The sequence below is a fragment of the Eublepharis macularius genome, chromosome 8 (genome assembly GCF_028583425.1).
Source record: "Eublepharis macularius isolate TG4126 chromosome 8, MPM_Emac_v1.0, whole genome shotgun sequence".
Lineage (NCBI taxonomy): Eukaryota > Metazoa > Chordata > Lepidosauria > Squamata > Eublepharidae > Eublepharis > Eublepharis macularius.
The window spans coordinates 90216878-90238358 of NC_072797.1; the positions used below are offsets into that span (position 1 = coordinate 90216878).

The 21481-nt window shown below is 39.1% G+C and overlaps 1 protein-coding gene across 3 annotated transcripts in view; it reads right to left on the bottom strand.

Annotated features, from left to right (window-relative positions):
* AOPEP (aminopeptidase O (putative)) overlaps window positions 1-21481 on the bottom strand; it is a 290214-nt gene that overhangs the window by 148083 nt on the left and 120650 nt on the right. For all 3 annotated transcript variants that reach the window (XM_054986685.1, XM_054986684.1, XM_054986686.1), the window contains one exon: window positions 14988-15048. In XM_054986685.1, coding sequence (XP_054842660.1) covers window positions 14988-15048 — 61 coding nt within the window. The remainder of the gene's footprint in view (window positions 1-14987; window positions 15049-21481) is intronic.

The following is a 21481-nucleotide window of genomic DNA, read 5'->3' on the forward strand; positions in this document are numbered from 1 at the left end:
TTCAAAAGCAAACCAAGGACATAACATTTTAAAGTTGACATTTAGTTTCTAAGTGCACTCAAAAATTAGTATCGCTTCAGAATAATTATATTTGTTTTCTGTTATTTGGGGTAAGTATGAATGTGCGTAAATGTCCATGCCTGCTATCAGAAAAACTTCATTTGATGTATTTATGAATTTTCTCAAAGGTCAAAAGAAAAATCTGTACTTTTGAAGAGTAAAAAGAAAAATATCAAAGCAAACCTTCCCCCACATGGCATTAGAGGCATCTACAAACAGATGTCACAACATAAATGTATGTCAAATGAGTGCTCACTAAATCTTGACCAACTTTACTGCTTTTATTTTCAAAAAAGACAGTGGCCTGCCCTTTTCTTTATTACCACAATAACCTTCTTTCAAGATCAAAAGCTTTAGATCAAAGCCAAGATCAAACCCTGTGCTTTAAATAGAAGCAACACTGCCATGAAGTATTACACAAAGAAGTCATCTTAATGGAGATATCATTATAGAAAATCTTATTCCAGTCTTTTATTTTACAATCATGATGGGATACTAAGTAGTAACTATGAACGCTTCTTCTTCTTAACCATTATGCCCTTCCACGGGCCCTTCCACGGGCAAAAACTATCTGAGAAAAGTCAAACATCAAGTGTAAAGGAATGGGGATTGTTACGTACCAAGGTGCAGCCGGTGGGACCAAGTTTTACACCAAATAATGGGGCGGAGGGAGGTATTTGAAACTGGCATTTGCCTAATACCTTAAGGATATTTGTAAAGGCACGGCAACCATTGGGTTCTGTAGCCAAAATACTTTCAGTAAACTTTTTTTAAAAAAAAGATTTATCAAATGTGATATTACCCTGTATTTTTATCTGAGATAAGGCAGATTCATTTTTACCCAGTTTTTCCTCCCAGCCTAAGAATGCAATCCTATGGAGAGTTACTCCAGTCTAAGCCCATTGAAGTCAATGGGCTTAGATTGGAGTAACTCTCCATAGGATTGCTTTGTAAATCTCACAACAACTCTGTGAGGTAAGTTAGTAAGAGAAGGACTGTGACTGGCCCAAAGCAGTCATGGCTAAGCAGGGATTTAAATCCAGGAATCAGTCTCAGTCTGATATGATCAGCTACACTATGTCATTCCACATATTCATGTTTACCCCATCAACATCAGCATCAACTACAAGTGATTTGCAGCATCAACTACAAGTGATTTGCATATAGAAATTATCAGAGACTAAGTCCCCATAAAGAACTTTCATATCATCTTCCATTATTTCCAATCCAATACTTTCCAATAGAAGCAGTTGTATACTCAGTTATGTACCATCAAATAGTTGAGCAAGAGATAAATCAAAATGGCATACATGCATATATGCACAGGACACTAGTTCAGTTAGTCTCACCTCTTGGGGATTCAACATTTTTAAAATCACATCATACTAGGAAAACTGATTACCCAAGTCCACCCTAAACTAATGCAAATAGTCAACTAAATTTTAAACAAGGATTAGGAAATGTTTTTGGTACCAAGGACAACACTGAGCTCATGATGAACTGTGTGTGTGTTATGTGCCGTCAAGCTGCTTCCAACGTATGGTGACCCCTAGGAATTAATTATCTCCATCCTATCATTGACAGCCTTACTCAGTCTTGCAAATTGAAGGCCATGGCTTTGTTTATTGACTCAATCCACGGTTGAATCAATCTCATATTGGGTCTTCCTCTTTTCCTACCGCCTACAACTTTTGCTAGCACAATTTTCAAGCGAGTCTTGTTTTCTCATTATGTGACCAAAGTATAGTAGCCCAGTTAAGTTATATTAGCTTATAGGGAGAATGCAAATTTGATTTCATTAAGACCCCTCTCTTTGTCATTTTGGTGGTCCATGGTGTCCGTAAAACTCTCCCCCAATACCACATTTTAAATTAAACAATTTTCTTCCCGTCAGCTTTATTCATTGCCCAGTTTTCACATCCATACATAGTAACAGAGAATATCACCATAGTATGAATTATCTTGGTTTTGGTCCCCTGTGATACTTCCTTATCTTTAAGGAAATTTCTTACTTCTTTCATGACTGTCCTTCCAAGTCTAATCACCTTCTTGAAGTCTCCCTTTCGGTTGATGATTGAGCCAAGGAATAGAAAACAATTTTTAACATTTTAACCATTTCAGTTTCTTCACTATCAACCTTAACATTGTGTAATTCCTCAGCAATCATTATTCTTGTCTAAAAAAATTTAGAAAAGAAATGGGCAAAATCACAAACCGAAATATAGAAAAATTACCTTATAGTCAGGTCAAGAATGCAAAATTCAAGATGGAGTGCTGGATACCTATCAAAGATGAAATAGAAATGAAACAAAAACCTGCCTACATATCTAAGCTATATGCTGTAGAAAGGGGAGGGAGACATGATGCAACAGTATGAATGACAATGAGGTATAGGGCGGCCTCTGGAACACTGATTGCATCAGCTCAAAAACAGAGGCTGCCCTATCCCTGGATATAAGGTAAATTTTCTATATTTCATTCTGAGATTTGGCACATCTCTTTTTGTAAAAAAAATTTAATTGGGATTTAATTGACTATCTTTTAAAAAAATGATTTATGGGCAAAGGAAGCACAACTCCTATTTTGCTCTTTTCATGCTCTTTTCTATGGAATTCACTCCGTATTATTTTAATTTCATCTCATTCAGTATGTACTAGGTCATGTATATTTTATTTATGTGTTTTATTGATAGGGTGCTGTCTTTGATATTTATGTACCACTGAGGAAGGCCTTTGGGCCAAAACATGTCTGGTTTTATTGGTTTTGTACATATGGCTATTAGATATACTATTATATCTGTATAGTAATTAACTTTATGTATATACATGGCTTTAGTACGTATACATCCAACTATATGATGCTTTTATTCTAATCAATGTATTCCTATTACATTTTATACCTTTTAAAAAATTTATATTTTAAATTATTTTCAACAATTTGATATATATTTATTTCTGTTGTTCCAACCTCCTTGGTTGCCCTTAGTTTGCAGGGTTCTTGTTTTTCACTCCCCCTTTTTGTTGTCTTTACCAGAGAACAAACCTGACATGATCTTCAGCCAGCATGTTATGGCCTCACAATCAGACCCTGAAGTTTAAAATAGGCAGTCACTTTTTTCAGAGCAACTATCTCACTAGTCCAATTAGGGATGTGCAATCTGGGTCTGGGAATCAGATAAAGCAGCCAGATTTTTGCTGATCCAGCTAAATCTTGCTTTCCCAGATCAAATTAGAGAATACCAGATCCAATCCGGGCCCTGGATCAAGACTCCCATATAAATTCGGGTAACTCGAGGAAATGCATCTTCAGCCTCTTCCCTGTCTTCTCCCATGTTTTTTATCAAGAAGGGAGGGGGAGGAAGAAAGGGAGAGGGAAGAATGAATGGCCAATCTGCAGGAACTATCCTTGTTTGCCTGGCTTTTGTGAGTGACACTGGGTCAGCTGGACTAAGTTGCAACGTTGTGCCTTGCTTTAGTTTGGTTTGGGTGGAACTCTGTTTTGACATGATTCTCTGGTTTGATGCTGGTCCACTTGCTTCACTTTGGTTCTGTGGGGATTCCATTCCCTTCAGTTTGGTTCTGTTGGGCTTTCTCTGGGTTGAACTTGCATTTGGGAGTATGCCTCTGGCCAGTGACTGTCGTGCCCCTATGTGCTTCTGCTTGAGAGCCAGCTTGGACGTTTTCCCGCAATAGGAAACAAGTGAGGACCTGCAAGAACTTGCAAGCAGCATTTCATTTTCCCCTCCCCCACCATGTCCTCTTTCCCTTCCCTTCCCCCCACAGCATTTGAGAGTGTGACTTTGGTCAGTGGCAGCCTTGTCCCTGTGTGTTTCTGCCTGGGAGTAAGCTTAGAAACTTTCTTGCCATAGAAAAAATGGAGAGTGGCTGGACACCTTCTTCCCGGGCATGGCTTTTGGGGGAATTCACTTTGGTTCTGTTGAGATTTCTCTGGGTTGAACTTGCATTTGGGAGTGTGCCTCTGGCAAGTAGCAACCTTGCCCCTGTCTGTTTCTGCCCGAGAGTCTGCTTGAAAATTTTTTTCCTCCAGAGGAAGCAATGGGGGTACCTTCTATAGGAGTCCATAGAATTAGACCCCAGGGTCTAATCTTCCTGAAACTTGGGGGGAGGTCTTTAGCTGACAGTAGGTTCCTTGCAAATTTGATGAAGATTGCTGGAAAATGCCCCCAACCCTCCAGATAGCTCCCACATAGTTTTCGTCATAGGGAATAATGGCTGGATAAATCCAGGATTCTCTAATCTGTCCGAACTGGATCAGAGAAGCTTTCCTGCATTTCAGGAATTCTAGATTTTTTAAAAGATGTCTGAAACTCAGATCCAGAATTCCCATTTTTGTGTGCACACCCCTACCTCCAACAGGAGTGTGATCAGTTTGAAACATAACTGAATGCGTGCATGAACTGTTTCAGCAAAAAAAGCCATGCAACATGGAAAAGTCTGCATGCCTCTTTACAAAAAAAGATCTGCACTACAGAGCTGAGGTTAAAATGTCTTGCTAGAACAGGGCAACCAGCATTCTACTTCCAAAACCAGCCAGCCTTTGGTAAGATCACAGGCTTAGACTGAAGTCTGCCAGCAGATGTGTCATCACATAAAACAAGAAGATACTCCACCTTGGAGGTTATGCCACTATCTCATGCTGTGCTAGATTTGCAGGAATCCAATCCGCCCCTCCCCACTAAACTGAAAAGCACAGCAAATTAGTCTATTTTCATATTCTTAGTCCATAACTGTTAAACCAAAAAGTGAGAGGAAAAATTATTAGTTACTGTTCAATCCTGTATCAGAAATCATACATCTGGAACAAACACCGATTGGTTAAGCACACATTTTCTCTTGTCTTCTGATATCTGAGTGTGTAGCATGTCAAGTTTTCACTTTTCAAACACAGAACTTTTTTGTTTGAAGTCAATCTATTCAGGTATCTTACACAGTTCACACAAAATGTCATCTAACTGCCTTCCTACAATAGTCCTTGCCAGGCCTCATAAGCACTTGTGCTGAATCCCAGACAGCTGGTCTTCTGAAAAGTTATGGCATATGTCAGTTAAAATAGTCAAAAGCTTTCACCCACAACCATGCCAACCAAAATGTCTTGGCTATTTAAATGAAACTTGAGCTTTTCAGTTTAGAAGTCCCTTTCACAGCAGTTCAATGTGAAACTCTCTCACAGATCTTTAATGTGGTTCTCCAATGTATATCCAAGAGCAGACATGGGGCCTTTTTCAGGGAGGAAATACACATTATGTGAAGTTCCATGATTCTCTACCCCAAGGGCAGGTAAAGCAGCTGCTGTGGCTTCAGACTGAGAGGAGACTGTGGATGTGGGCGGGGGAGGGGGGAGGCAGTGAACTCTTTAACCTTTTCCTTCCCAGCCACGTGCCTACTCTAAATCATTCAACCCTGAGCTCCTTTTCTGCCTTAGAAAATATAATATTTAAGGGGTGATTTTTACTTGGAAAAGATGAATAAATTATTACTCCCATTAGTCCTCCTTCCAATCTGAAATTACCTGTAACTTCACCAGGCAATGACAGAGACCCTTGAGGTAAAGAACCAGAAAGCAGTCATACATGTTGTTTCATCTTCAGTGAAGTATGTTTTCTCCATGGAGGAGTACACTGATTTTTATCGAAACAAGAACTTTAAATACACATACATTATGCAAGAGAGATCTACTGTGAGCAGGAGTTTATTTTTCAACTTCTTGTTGCACACAGATCATCCCTGCAACAGTTGTGTAGATTTTCATTCATTCATTCATTCATTCATTCATTCATTCATTCATTCATTCATTCATTCATAGTCCACCTTTCTCTCTGAGACTTGAGGTGGATTACACAGTGTGAAATTAATACAGTCAGTTTCAATGCCATAGGGTAAATAAACACAAGTTTACAAAGACACAGCATTAGTAAGAAATCTAATACAGAGTTGAAGAAATGCTGAAACAGAACATAAGCAATTCTAGGGCTGACATTAGATAACATAAAGCATAGTAGCTCACAGGAGCACATATTTAAAACAACAGATAGTATGTAAGGCAACACAGTGTTGAGGCCCCCCCCTACAATACAAAAGCCTTTTTGAATAATTCGGTTTTGCACAGTTTGCAGAAAGCTAGGAGAGTGGGGCTCTCCTGACCTCCTCAGGCAGGCCATTCCACAGGGTAGGGGCATGTACGGGCTGCTGCTGATTTCGCCCATGTGCAGGGTGGCACCTGCCAGAGACCCTGTTCAGATGTGCGAAGCTGCCATGGAGGAACATTTGGCCGCTACAATTTTATGCTTATGGTATACGTATGGATAGATGGATAGATAAGTCTCCAAATCAACAGATTCTTCTGAATGGCATCAGCCAGCCTGAGTGTACCTATTGCCCCTTCTGACTCACACAGGAAGCTGTCTTATACTGAATCAAACCATTGGTCTCTCAAGGTCAGTACTGTTTAATCAGACTGGTAGCAGTTCTCCACGATATCACACAGAAGTCTCTCACATCATCTACTGGTTCTTTATAACTGGAGATGCTAGAAATTGAACCTGGGACCTTCTGTATGGAAAGCAGAGACTCTTAAAGTGAGCCACAGCCCCTCTCCTTCAAAGGAATAGCCCACCAAGATCTATAATACTTTTCCTAGCATAGTTTTCCTTTCTGTCCTTCCTGCTGCCTTCCTTTGTCTCACTTATCATTAGATAGTAGCTCTTGGGAAGGGGCGTCTTTTTTTCTTAAAGATCAATCTCTCTAAAGTTATTAGATTTAATAGTGTAACCATAAACAGAGTTACACCCTTTCAATGGATTTAGAAGGGTGTAATACCGTTTAGGACTGCACTGTACATGCTGTCCAAAGAAATAAACACACACATGCCATTCACTATTATAGTATTAAATGTCCTTTTCTGTTTTATAACATTTGTAAGCTGTGCTTTAGGTAAAAGGCAGAATATAACTGATATAAACAAAACATTATAACATTAAACTTTTTATCATGAGTGCTCCAGAGGAAAATACTGCATCCATATTTGCTGTGATCGCCTGCAAACTTTGTAGCATGGTGTTCATTCCCATATGGACATATGATCTGCCTTTTTTAGTGCCTCAGATAGTCCTAACTAAGCTAGAAAAATCCATCTATCTTCTGTTCAACAGACATGAGTTGCAACTGCAGAGGCACTTATAAATTTTAAAGGAAGATGAGCTAATCTGCTTTGAAAGTCTTAAGCTATGCTCGCTAACTAATGACATCTCCTGAATCAATAGAAGACTATCATTGGCAGGCATCTCTGTATACCTATTGTAACCACACTGGCTCCAGCTTCAGTCCCATCAAGTATTTTCAATGCTGAAAACATTCAGCACTGATACACTAAGAAGGTCACACTGTCTGAAGTGAACTCAGTTGCCCTCTTTTATTGGCATACCAGGAGTCTCCTGAGACTGAAAATGTTGGCAAGGAGATAGAAAAGGGTGGAGTACAAATACTTACTGTAAATGGGCATCTGAAGAGTTTATCTGAAATGCACAGGCATTGCCCAGTGGACTTCTACTGCTCGAATTCTGGGACTCTGCTATTCCAAATGGGCCTTTCTTGTGGCTACTTAGAACAGTGAGGACAGGTGCCAGAAGAACAGGTTGGGTAACTACTCATTCGCATCCCAGCTTCTAAAGCTTCCTTAGTGGTAAGCATGTCAAGGACTCAGTGGCTGGAATTTACTTTTCCTATAGCATTTGTTGTTTGACTGTAAAATTACTGAATGTAAAGCAAAAAAAACCCCTACCTGATTGAATAAGTTGGAATATTTTTGTTAGGGATTCAGTATACTTGGCGGGGGGGGGATAATATTTTCTAAAAGAAGTGTTTTGGGGCAACATATTTCTGTTCTTGTTCGATTTGCTTTGGGTGGTCAAGGAAAACAGTGAGTTAATTGATAGCTAACCTAAAGTTTGTGTGCACACGCACACGTGTGCATGTATGCGCTAGGCAAAGATTAAAATAGGCATTTAATATTATGCAGGCTCAGCTGTGCCCATATTAGGAAAGTGTTAGCTCACATCCCTGCACAAGAAAGAGCCTTTCCTCCCTCCCTCCGATATGCTTCCACTCCTTGCATATGTAGGTGGGAGAGTGGGAGCTTGGGAATGTGAACTTGATCCCGCATTGACCAGCCAGGCAGCAAACTCTTATTGTTCTGCAGATACCAAACATACCTCCTTTCTACTAGGGATAAACTCAACCATTCTGCACATAACACAGCTTTTGTGTTCAACAGTGTGATTAACAGTAAAATGGCAAACCACAAAGAATATTTAAGCTTTATTAAAAGCTACCATAAACAACACCTTAAGGATCCAGTTTGTAGACTTATTTGGAAGGGGAACACAAGTTTTTATTTTAGGCACTTGCAAGTAATGCTACCACAGGTGTTCTGTGCCACTGCTCTTATACATATGGAAGAAACAACAGCTTTTCAGAACTGTAATGTGAAAATTCAGTGGCTTGAAAATTTCCAGCTGTAATGTGAAAATTCAGTGGCTTCGGTCAGACAGCAAGTCATGGTTTGCCACTACAGGAATAACCAGGGATTTCTTATGTTCACACAATCCCTGTTCTTCCTCCTCCCCTTCATGCAGTTAGCTAATTAAAAATTTCCACTTTTGCAATAAGCTGTTGGAATACTGTAAACCAGGATTCCAAATATTGTTTTAATTGTGGTTTGGTGTCCTGATTTATGGGGAAAGCACAAAGCATCTTTTGCCCATTTGTGTCAGCAGGCATCCTTAATTATGTGGGGGAGCACAAGAGGAGATTGCACAAGAGGAAACATCCATTGGACTCATTTACTCAATGGCAAAAAATAAGTTTAATAGTTTTTCTGAAGCAAACCTATGTATGAATGTCCAGTACAATGTTGTGGTGGAGAGTGCCTTGAAGTCATAGCTGACTTATCGCGACCCCTGGTGGGGTTTTCATGGCAAGAGACTAACAGAGGTGGTTTGCCATTGCCTGCCTCTGCAACCCTGGTATTCATTGGAGGTCTCCCATCCAATTACTAACCAAGGTCGACACAGCTTAACTTCTGAGATCTAACAAGATCAGGCTCACCTGGGCTATCCTGGTCAGGGCATCGAGTACAATGGTAAAGGTTAATTCATGAATCTGTATTCATGTAGTTAAGATTCAGAATTTAGATATAAAAGAAAATCAAAAACTTTATAGATTTTGAGTGCCAATGACAACAGAGTGTCTCCTAAAAACTAGTTTAAGACTAATTTTGGCATTTCAATGAAATAATTGCTAAAAATTTTGCCACTGATATTTCCAGATCACCGATCTCCAGTAAATAATAAATCATCCAGGGTTGCAATGGGAGATGGTGTTTAAATAAAATAGGGAACATCCAATAGAACCTAAGAGCAGTCCATTGAGAACAAAACAATAGCAAGAGAGCCAAAGTGTCTATCACACCAGATGCATCTGTCTGAATAAGAAATTTTAGTAAATCGCTCCACTAGTTCCACTGATGGGAAAGCACTTAATCTTGCAAGAGTAAAAGCAAACCTGTAAGTGGGAATTGTAAAACAGCTTAAATATGCAGGGGGATTTAGAGGAGGAGGAATCCCTAAAGCAAGAGGTGAACAAACACGCCTAGCTCAGGCAACTGTACACTCTCTATCCACATTGAAAGCCTTCAGCTTAATCAATCTCCAAGCCTCTTGTTGAGTTACCTTATTAGGCATCAAGAGATGGAGACCAAGCAAATCCAGCTTCTTAAAGCTAGATACCAAACATTCTTGAGAGGGGAAGAAAGCATGGTTCCAGTTATCAACCAGATAGAGGTGCAAAGAGAACTGTGGATCCAATTCTCAGCTGGGTGGACATGAGTTGTGACTTGTTGAAAGATGCTTCATAAGCCCTTGCTTGTTTTCCTAATTCCCCTAACTAGAACCCAGATCCTGATTAATATCTTCTAAAGAGCCACTGGGGCAGTTTGAGGGCTGACCAAAGAACTGAAGTGTTGTGAACAAGTGAACTACTCAGTAACTGATCGGTAGCTAACCAAGTGACTGTAGAATGGAACTAATATGCATGCTCTGCATATCTCCTGATAATAACTGAGCTGCAGCATTCTGCACCAGCTGCAGTCTCTGAGTTGACTTTGAAGGGAGACCTATGTAGAGTGTATTACAGTAGTTTAGTCTCAATGTTACCGTGACATGAATCTAAATGGAGAAATTAGTCGTGTCATGGTAGGGGGCCATCTTTCAGGATTTTGGAAGAAAACTTGTCTTAGTGATACAAAACAGCACCCTGTTAAGGATCCATCAAATCTAACTTTTGTGTACAGGTTCTAGGAACTGGGGCTTTATGAGTTAAAGGAGCAGTGTAGGACCTGAATAGTAATCTTGTCAGTTATGGAAATAGATTCCAGTTGAGCCATGAATGCTGAGGAAACTTTTCTGGAGAAAAAGGAATTAAACTTCTGCTCACTGTTTGTATATGTCAACTGAGGCTCAGTTTCAACGTGTTAATTTCAGGTGATCCAGAGGAGTTAGCCGTGTTAGTCTGTAGCAGTATCTCCATATCAGAAGGAGCTGTTTGCATCTACTCCGCCCTCCCCTCTCCTCCTCTATATCTGACCAGTTTCTTCTTGCCCTCCATGCATCTGACGAAGAGAACTGTGATTCTCGAAAGCTTATGCTACAATAAAATTGGTTAGTCTTAAAGGTGCTACTGGACTCTTTTTGATTTAATTTCAGGTGAGTAGCCATGTTGGTCTGCAGCAGGACAACAGGATTTGTGTCCAGTGGCACCTTAGAGACCAACAAGATTTTCAGGGTATGAGCTCTCAAGTCAGAGTTCCCTCCTTCAGACTGGAGTAGGAATGGAAATTCCTGAGCCTTTATATCCCAGTCAGAAGGTGAGAGGGGTGTTACAAGTAAAGGCATCAGGATGTGAAAGTACAATGTAGCTTGGTCAGATGGGAGGGGTGTAGCAAAGGAAGATGACAGGATGTAAAGGCACAATGGGTACAAGTTTGATTATTGCAGAAATTAGTGTCTGTAGTGAGAGATGTTTGCTGATCAGTAGGCAAAAATCCTCAAACTTCCACAAAAATTCTCATATCCTGCTTTTCAACATGTTAACTCTCATAGGGAAAACAGTCTCTGGGGAGTGAAATCGAGAGTCAGTTGAACATTCTATGCTGAAGTATTCCACACACAAAATCTTTACTTTGCTAAACAAATAACAAATCTTTGTTATTCATCACCATCAGTGTCTTGTCTGTCCAGTCAAAACAGCTGTGAAAAGGTATTTATACTTAACTCACAATTAAGTACATTATTCTAGTAGGGGCCCAAATGAGAGGCCTTTAGGGAGCACAAATTTTACATGCTGCCAACCAGTTAATCAAAGCTTGTCCCCTTCCCTGCTTTTTTTTTAAAAAAACTGATTGCGGGCAGCTGGGGTTTAATCAAATAAGAGGAGGGACTGAAGAATGAGGGATTACACAGCCGTAAGTCCAGAGGGCAGTTACTTCACAAGTCTCTCTCATTTACCCCCTCTCCATTGTTAGCTGTCACACCATCAGAGACTGGAGGAAACACAGACCAAAAGGAAATCAGTCAAGTCGATAAATTGAATGGTTGCTGAATTGGTTGTAACTGGGTTGTGGCTTGTTTAAACAACTTGGAGTGCCTCAAGTTGTCATGGCAATTATTTGTGCATAGTTTAATATCATCACTTACTTTGGATGGTACAGCAGTAAACAGATGACATAAGGCAAAACTTACGTTGAATGGGAAAAAACTTTGTTCAAGAATAAAGGTTTATGAAACTCATTCAGTAAAAACACGGAACCTTATCTCTTGAGATGTTAACAGCAGGCGTGTATGTGTGTAGAGGATATACTGGAATTATATGTTCCAGACATGTTTGAGAGGACATGACCCCACCATTACTTAATAGGTGCTTTCCAGTTCTAAAATCAGCTGTTACTGAATTTGCTCCATATCATTTAAACTCATAAACTGGAGTAGCTGGCATTAAGTCACTATTAGCCTAGTAGAGGATAAAAAGCTGCCCCAGTCCTGTGGTGAGTCACCTCTAAGGCTACAGTACATCCTGATCTGATAAACAGCAAATTCAACAACACAATACAATTGACCTTATTTAACCCAGCCACAGCAGGTTTCAGGAAAATGCCCTCCTGACATCTTCTGTGTCTGACATAAATGTTTACTTTTCCGCACATGCATATCATTTTGTGCAGAGGAAAAACCTTACTGTGATCCAGCCAGAAGACAGATTTACTGCTGTGTGTGGCATTCTTCCATACAGAAAAAGACAGTATAACCCTAATTGCAGAAGAATAGTAAGAATACCCACATTTTTTGTTTTGAGTTCAGTTTTGTTGTCTTTATTATGTCTGGTGTGTTTCCATTGGTTTTCCTGGAAGTATCATTTCCAGCTGAAATTTTTATTCATCAGCTAAATGGGATGGAACTCTCAGGAATTCTGTCTCTCACACAAGAGATTTTCCTTGCCAAATTTCAAGCAGATAGGAGAAAGTTGCACCCCTATTTTAAGGCAATCCTCACTTGTAGGTCTGGCAAAGGCAGATGTTTGGTAATCCAAGATAATCAATGAAAACAAATTATATTATTTATATATTTACAGAGCAAATAGGGGATAAATAACAAATGGGTATTGCATTATCTCTTGTATGAGTCCCATCTGTTCACATCTAAAGGAGAGGGTGGGGGGTTATCTATAAACAAACACCAAAAGAGGCACAGGAGGTGGCCAAGTGTATTCCATTTTGTTTAAAAATGAACCTCTGTCCCCTGATTTCTTTACTTATATACAGAAGTTTGCCTTTCTTTTCCCTAACTGCTGGAGGGTGACTTCTCTTCAGGAAATGCTGGAAAGGGAGAAAGGATTAAACTTCCCGTCCTCAGACCACATCCCAGTTCAAATTGTATCTCCCCCCTTAGCTACGTTTAAATGAAAAGATGCCAAGTGTCACCACTGAGCTCTCATATTTTGTCTAGTTTGGCTATGTGTGTGTTCTGTACTGCCTGAAATACACACATATTGAGATGGGATGGTAGCCACTGCCTGTCACTAAAATGAGGGAAAATGCAGAATTTGTCAGCCACTATCCCAACCCCAACCCCATCCGCAGCACTGCCTGCCTGCAGCAAAATGTTTGCCCCTGCACCTTGCAGGTTCAGCATCAGAAAAACAGAGGAGCAAGCAAACAGAAACCATTGCTGTGTATATAGGGTCAGAGACTACATGTGCAAAACAACAGTGCTACCAGTGTAACCAACACTTTGTAAAGACAGACAGGTCAGTCCAATCCACTTGGTGGTAAGATCTATGGATAACTGCTGAAATATTCCTATTGCATATCCACTTAATCACACTTTCCTCTATATCCTTCTTTAACTCTAAGCCAGACAACACAATGCCAGAACAACATCCAGATGGAATATTTCCAAATATGTATTAATGTAGCTGTTGTTAATTTTTCAGATTAGACTTACTGGGTAAAAGGAAGAAATGGAGGAATTTTGGTTCAGGTTTAGATTAATCTGAATACATATCACTGCTAAATAGGCTGCACCATTTCTGAGCTCTTCATTAGATGATGAGGCAGGGAAAGGGCTGATGCAACGGCAAAACTCTTTAAGTGGCTGGGTCTCGTACTTATTTTATTTTTTATTTATATCCCACTTTTCTCCATAATTGGGACTCAAATCAACTTATCACATCCCCCCTCTACCTTATCCTCCTAGCAACAACCTTGTGAGATAAACTAAACTGAGAGATTATGACAGTCCCAACATCACCTAGCAAGCTTCTGTAGCACAGCAGGGATTCAAACCTGGATGTTCTATATCTTAATCAGACAATCTAACCACTATGCCACGCCAGTTCTCAAGGGCAGAGATAGGTTCCTCAATAGGGGTCCCTCTTCTCCCCTCCCACAAAAACTCTCCATACAGCTGCATGTTTGCATGCATCCCCACTACAGCAGGTCCACATAATTACATTGCTAGATTTTTTTTAAATACCACTATATTCAGCGGACAGTGTACATTTATTTTCAGACTCATACACCATTTATATGATTATGCCAGTCATTTATTCAGTGAAGTCAATTTACTTCTCCTAGCTCCAAAGAAAGGATTGATGCTGTCAAAGCCAAATCTGATCACGGTTGTGCATTTAATTCCCAATCCAACAACAGGAACTATATGCAAAAAAGTAAATGGTAGATACAGCAGCCAAGTCAGGAAACCACAGATGCAGCAATCATTTTCATATATGATATAGCAGGATATGTGTAAAAACCTGCTTTTGCACACGTTGGCTGCCCTAAAACAGAGTTCTGCAGAATATAATCTATAATCCCACTTGTTCTGTAAAGTATAACCAAATAATTAAGAATAAAATATATTCTTTTTATTTTGTACATTCTGTACTTATTACAGCCATATGACTTTTTGAACAATAAAGTATAAATAAACAGTCAATGTAAAAATACACATCATGAAGTTTTTTCCCCTGAAGTCAAAATAACTCACAAAACTGATCTAGGCATTTTTTTTTACAATATGTGAAATGTCACTACAATACCTTAATAGCAGTTTCCAGTGAATAGCATGTTTAGCAATAAAATAAGAGTTAAGAGATTTTCCCTTTGGCAGCATCTCTTTGATGAAAATGGAAAATGAAACCTGCAGTTGATTCCCATATCATAAAGGCAAAGTGTGGATTTTGTCAAAACCAGGACTTTATTGTATACCGTACTTGCTATACTACAGACAGTAATTTGAGCAATGTGCTCAAGAAATCCATAAATCTGGAATCTATTCAGAACAGGTCTTTTGCATTTACCTTTGGGATTCCTGAGCAGTCAAGCCACTTCTGGAAGATGTTTTCAACCGATAGGCCATACCTTTCAAGAAAATTAAAAATAAACCTTGTTCATGGAACATATATAAAGTATGTATAAGGAAAAACATGCTGGCAGAAACCAGGTTTGTAACTTCAGTAGTGATTTGTCAAACTGACTGCATTCTGTCTTGGTCCTTTTTAATTAATAACATCTGAGATGATGACACCTGAAAATTAAAGGCAGATTGGATTCTGCATGTTAGAAAACTAGTGATGAATTCAGTGCTTATGAAAGCTGACAAGGTACATTTAAGAAGCTCAAATCCACTGATGAAACAGATGTAAAGAATGAACAGGTGTTTTGTAGCTCTTTTGGTGTGGCTCTTCCTCTTCAGTTTACAAGAGGAGGAGTGGAAGGGACAGAATGAAGTACTAAACAAAAATCAGAAATAGGTAGCTAAAAACTATCTGAAATACAAATTAGTGTAACATGTTGATCTCCAAAGTTTGTACATATTCTTCCAGTGGATTTTCATGTCAGCTTTTTAAAATGTACTTAACTTGCTGAAAACAGGCACAATCAAGAGTTATTTTTAAAGTTTTCCGTAAGTAACTGAACTCTCAAATTGCAAGGGGGAGATGAGAAGCTGGAAAGAGAGATTGCCTGTCACATGTAGGCTTTTGCCACTAAATATGCCTACCAACTAGTAGCAGAAGGAAATTACGGAAATATTTAAAATAACTTTGATGCACTGAGCCTCGGTTTCAGTAGTAATTTACAGAGAAATCACAATGAATTCTTGATCCTCAACATACATACTGTGGGGGTCTGCATTTAGCAAAGCAAGGGCAATGTTCAGACAATAGGGCTTTACAGAACTCTGGAGACAGTACTGTAGAGTTGTCACTGCCCACATATTCATGGTTGCATCCTTGAGCAACAGCTCTGACCAAATGATTTTTGCAGATTCTCATAGCACTTTTAGCCATGCCACAGAAAAGCCAAACAAGTGTTGAGAAATATGACCAGCAAACATGTATGCTTTCCTGCATCAAGAGGGGATCCATCCCATCATGGCCATTATCAAACATTTATAATGGCCATGATGGGATGGATTCCCTCTTTATGTCTAGATAGTTTTAAAGTTATTTTAATGAAATATAATTTTAGTATCTTTTAGTACAAGGGGAGGAGACGCAAATTACCATTCGAAATTGGAATTGAATAGACTAGATGCTCATGTAATCTACTTGATTTCATCACTTCATTTACTTTGTGAAACTACGGCTGTAATTAGCAAAGAAATACTGAGTTATGTGGACTTGGTTCTCTGTTGAATATTTAAAAAAGAGGTCAAGGAGGATATGGTTTTGAAGAGAAGCAATGGGTGCTTGTTCCCCTGCTTCCCTCTACATTCCCTTCCTCCTGTTGGATTCCCATGTTGATGCCTCCTGCAGGAGAGGGGAAAGTGGCAAGATGAACAGAGTGCAGGAGAGATTAATGTACAAACTGTATCAAGGGTATATATATGATCTGTGTTCTCAAACACTATTGCATTCACACTTTACATTTTAATGTATGAACTGAAAACTATCTTTTAAAAAAGGCAATGTGTGAAAAAGTAATGTATAAACATGTAAGTGTGGGGGAAATGCAGTAGACAAGAAAGAAAATCTAGATTAAGTCAAAGGGAGAAAGTTCTGAACAGAGTTATGAAGCCAACTTAATTCTGTACCTCTTCTCTAAAGACTTTCTTGCACACAAAATACCTTGCCTCTTCATAAATATTTAGGCAAGCTAAACAAGGCAAGCTAACAGTAAAAAGCATTTCCTGGAATATCAAAAGAGCTGTGCTGTACCATTTGTTTACAAACTCAGCACTTTCCCAGACACTTAGATTCTCCATTAGCTCTATGTAATGGGAGGAACACAATTTGAGAGAAAGATTTTAAGTATAGAATGTGTTTCTTTACAAGGCTCTGGCATCAAAACATCATTTGTGTCTTTTGTAAAAGCCAGACCATGTCCTCAGAAAATACTCCTACTGAATGCTATCCTGCCCACAGTTCTGGACAGAAGATAATAACTACAAGTCAGTGCTCATCAGTATGAGGGACCCCTAGTAATTTCAGGACAAATTAAGAGATTTGGATTGTCCATGCCTGTTTGGGTTCGTTCAGCTCATAGCAATGTGGAGGGCTGGGGGGAAGATTCAAAGCACTGGGGGAAGAAAGAGCGTATCTTTCCCAAATGGCTTTCTCTCCAACTACTGCTCCCAAGAAACTATTTCCTCCATACATGCAGAAACCTTCATAAAGGTGCCTGTGTTTCCTCCGACAGGGCAGACAGAAGATTTGGGCACACTGGGTTGTTTAAACTGGGATATTCATCTATGAGTCTATCACATTCTTGTCCTGCTGTTCCTTCAAGGAGTATAGGGAGGAGTACATACATGCTCATCCTGTTTTTGATTGTATTCTTATAAGAGTCTTAACTGACTGGCCCAAGGTAATCCAGTCCACTTTGTGGCTAGGTGGAGATCAGAATCCACTTCTCCCAGTCCTGGCTAACCACTGCAAAAAACTGGCTCTATTAACATCCCCTCCCCACTTCACTACTTTGAACCTTTAAAAAACAGCAGGAGGCACTGGTCACGGATCCTCCATACACAGCTTGAATCTCTCTCTCATGCACTGGAAATGTATTTCCAACCAAAAAAATGAACTGCATCATATAATTAGAATCCCACGAACAGTGCCTAAATAGTGCAGAGCCATAGTTCCTCAACAAGAAGAAATTTAATAAAGGCTGTTTTTAATACCACAAAAAACCAATCTGTAGTTGCTGTGGTTGTATGGAACCCTTGTAATTACAATCCTGTGAAGCAGGCTAGCAATTCTGAGAACCTTTACTAGGTTCTAAGAAACACTGCTAGGATTCCTTAGAATATGGCATGGCACAGCAGGCCAGCCATAATGTCAGTTTTCACTTGTTAGTGTATGTTAAAAGCAGGCACCGATGCCAGATCAAGTGCTCACAGAGTGACAATGAAAATATGGGAGGATGCCATCCTCAAAGATGACCCTGAAGGTTATTTTCAAGGACACACATAACTGTGTGGTCAGACTACTTGGGGGAATTGTTCGAGCTCTGAAAGTAATGAACTAAACTGAAAATACAATAGATCAAAATGAAAGTAAAATTCTGTGCTATCAAACATATCACAGAAATGGAGTTTACCTTTGCCAGCTGAATTGTTTTAAGGGCTTAAGAAACAAAAACACAAAAATATGGCTTTATACTGCAGTACCATTTTAATCATGCCACTCAGTTATTTCAAGCATATTACGTATTTGGAAGCCAACTCATTTCCTGTAATTTGATGCATGGAAAGTCCAAATTGGATTGTTCCTTATAAAGTTATGACTGTAAATAGGAGGCACAGCAATACTCCTTAAAGCGAGTACAAGACTAAAAGTGCATGCTATAAATAGCATGTAGGTATTACTTTAACCCTTTTAGAGTCACATAATCAAAGCAGTATCATGTTAATGATGTCTTAATGTTTGCTGTTTGAGGCACAGCCTTAAATGAACAATGGAAGAGAAGAATTATGTGACCCAAAAGATGTGCAGCATTGCTCAGACCATTGTGCATGCAGTATGCTATTGTTACAAGCAGATGCTCAAGCATATTGGTTTTGACCTTTTTCTACTCGAGTCTTGTAGAATTGTTCCACAGAGTACAAAGGACTGACATCACCATAGCCTAAACACTAATAACTTGACATTTTTTGGATGTTGGTTGACCTACTAGTAGTTAAAGTATTTTAAGTTTGTTGGGTAAATAAATCCAAATAGTGCCAATCTACAGCCTACTGCCAGCAGATTATCATGGCATGCTTTTCATCTTACAAAAGAACTAGGAATACGGAATAGATCAGATATGCTAACAATTTCATATTAGCTGAAGAACAAAATAGCAAATTAAGTTCAATGTAGGCAAGTATAAGGTTATACAGATGGTGGCAAAAAATATATCCTAACTTTTAAGTATATGTTGATGGTGTCTGAATTGGTGGAGATTGAGGGAAACAGGTCTTAGTGGAAAGTTTGATGAAAACAGTGACTCAGTGAGCAGCAACAGTGAAAAATGCAAATTACTTGCTGGGGAAAATAAACAGCAATATTGTAATGCCCCTGTCTATATCTATGGCATGGCCTCATTTGAAATACTTCATATAAATGAGCAAAGGGGCAAGCAAGGGGTTGGAGCATTTTTTTCTATGAGGAAAGACTAAAATAGGTTGGTACTTTTTAGTTTAGAAAAAAGAAAAGCAAGGGGGAACATGACAAAGGTTTAAAATGATGCATCAAATAAAGTGAATAAAGAGACTTGTTCTCCCTTCCCCATAATACTAAAACTTGAGGGCACCCTACTGGGTGGTGGACATTTCCTTGTTTGCTTTCGTAAGTGATGGTTCCACCTCACTGTCCACTGTTCAAATGGGCTGCTTCTTGCTGCCAACTGCTCACTTACCCTCTTGAATAGGCAAGTGGTAGGTGGATGAATTAGCAGTAGTTCTCTTGCCCTCTCCCCTCTGCTTGACAGTTTCTAGAAACCACTGCTGGTGCTCATCCATTTGATACAACGTAGACAACACATGGTGACAAAGAGGTTGGTACGGAGGGCCTCAAGGCAATCGATATCAGTGGGTGCTATGTATAAATGGCAATGGCTGATTCTTGTTAAGTTCATGGGAAGAGTAAGACGAGGAGGTGTCAGTGCATTTATGGGCAAGAGCTCCAGATGGCATTTTACCAAGGGCTTCCCATACCTACTGTCAGCCTTAAAGGAAAAGCACATATTATTTTTTCAAAATTTTGACACATACTGTCAGTAAAACTTTTAAAAGGATTGCCAAATGGATTTTTTTTCATTTCATCCAACATTTCAGAGGCAGCACTATGAATGCACAAACTGAAAATCACAGCTTGATTTTCAAATGCTATGTTAATTATGTTGCCATCTTTACCCAGAGCAGCTATCAGACCATGTTTCTGAAAGGAATGCATTTCTAATTTTATCGAAGCTCTGCTGCTCAGGAACTTTGTAATAAACATTAACATGGTTACCAAATTTTATGGATGTGTCTTTCCATTTGTAAGTAAAAAAATATTTTTGAGCTACCTTTAATTAAAGACAGAACTGTATGGTGCCAGTTTGCAATCTATCTACGAAGCAGAAATACAATTTAAGGGTAAAATAATAAAGATCAATACAGAATAATGACAGTTAAGCTGAGGCTCTGATGTGCCCAAGATTTGTTTATCATCTTTATCCAGAGTAGGTATTAGACCACTTCAGAATTGTACCCAAAATGAACACATTACTCATTTTACTGAGGCTCTAATGCTCAGAAACATAGTAACAGAAATAGTAATGCTAACAAGCTACACAAGTTGTATTGAAAAACTGTATTTTTCCTCTTTAAGAAAGAAATAACAGATAAACTAAGTTTAGGAAGAGAAAAATCTGTGTGGCTGTCTGGTTTGAAGAACATTAGTGTTTATTTTGCCATGAGCATACAAGTTGAAGAACCAAAGCTAAACAAAAATTCAAGGCATTTTTTTGTCTCCATGTAGGAAAAATACTATATATGAAGCAGCAGCTCTACATCATGGGCATATCTGTGGAGCAAGTGTCTGAGTTGGGAAGCAGATCTCTGGACAGGCAGCATATAAATGTTCTGAAATTATTAACCATCAACCAGGGATACAGCTATCCCTCAAATTGGAATGTTCCACCACAAACAACTATCCATCAGCAGTTATAAATGGGAATTTATATTATGGAGACTACAATTTTGTGGTATAATCCTAACACCACTTTCCTAGGAATAAGGCTTACTGACTAGATCTCAGTAGGATTCCCAGTAGACCTGCTTAAGACTGCTCTCTTGGTTTCCTGCTTACCATGCATTTTATTAAACAATGAGACACAGAAACTAAAGTTTATTTCTCAAGAAGCTAAATTCTAATTTATCAGCAGTAACTAAATCACAACAACTACTACTACTACCTACTACCACTACCACTACCCTTCTATACCGCTCAACTAGATAGAGTGGTGACAGAATGTTGAACAAGTTAAAACTATTATTATACCCACAATAGCTGGAGAGCTGAGGCCAAGAGGAGTGGCTTACCTAAGGCCACTTACTGAGCTCAGAAGTGGGATTCGAACCATTAGAGTGCTGATTTGCAGCCAAACCACTTAACCACTGTGCTACAGCAGATCTTTACACAGCTCATAAGGTATGATCCACAGGATCAACTTATTTGCAAGATATGAGTAAAAAAAATCACTGGCAATTTAATCAAACTTTGTCTAATGCAGAACATTCACATATAATGTAGTTCAAATATCTTAGCAGGCCTGAAATATAAGAGGAACCACCTTTAAATATAGGCATACCTGGTATTGTGCTTTA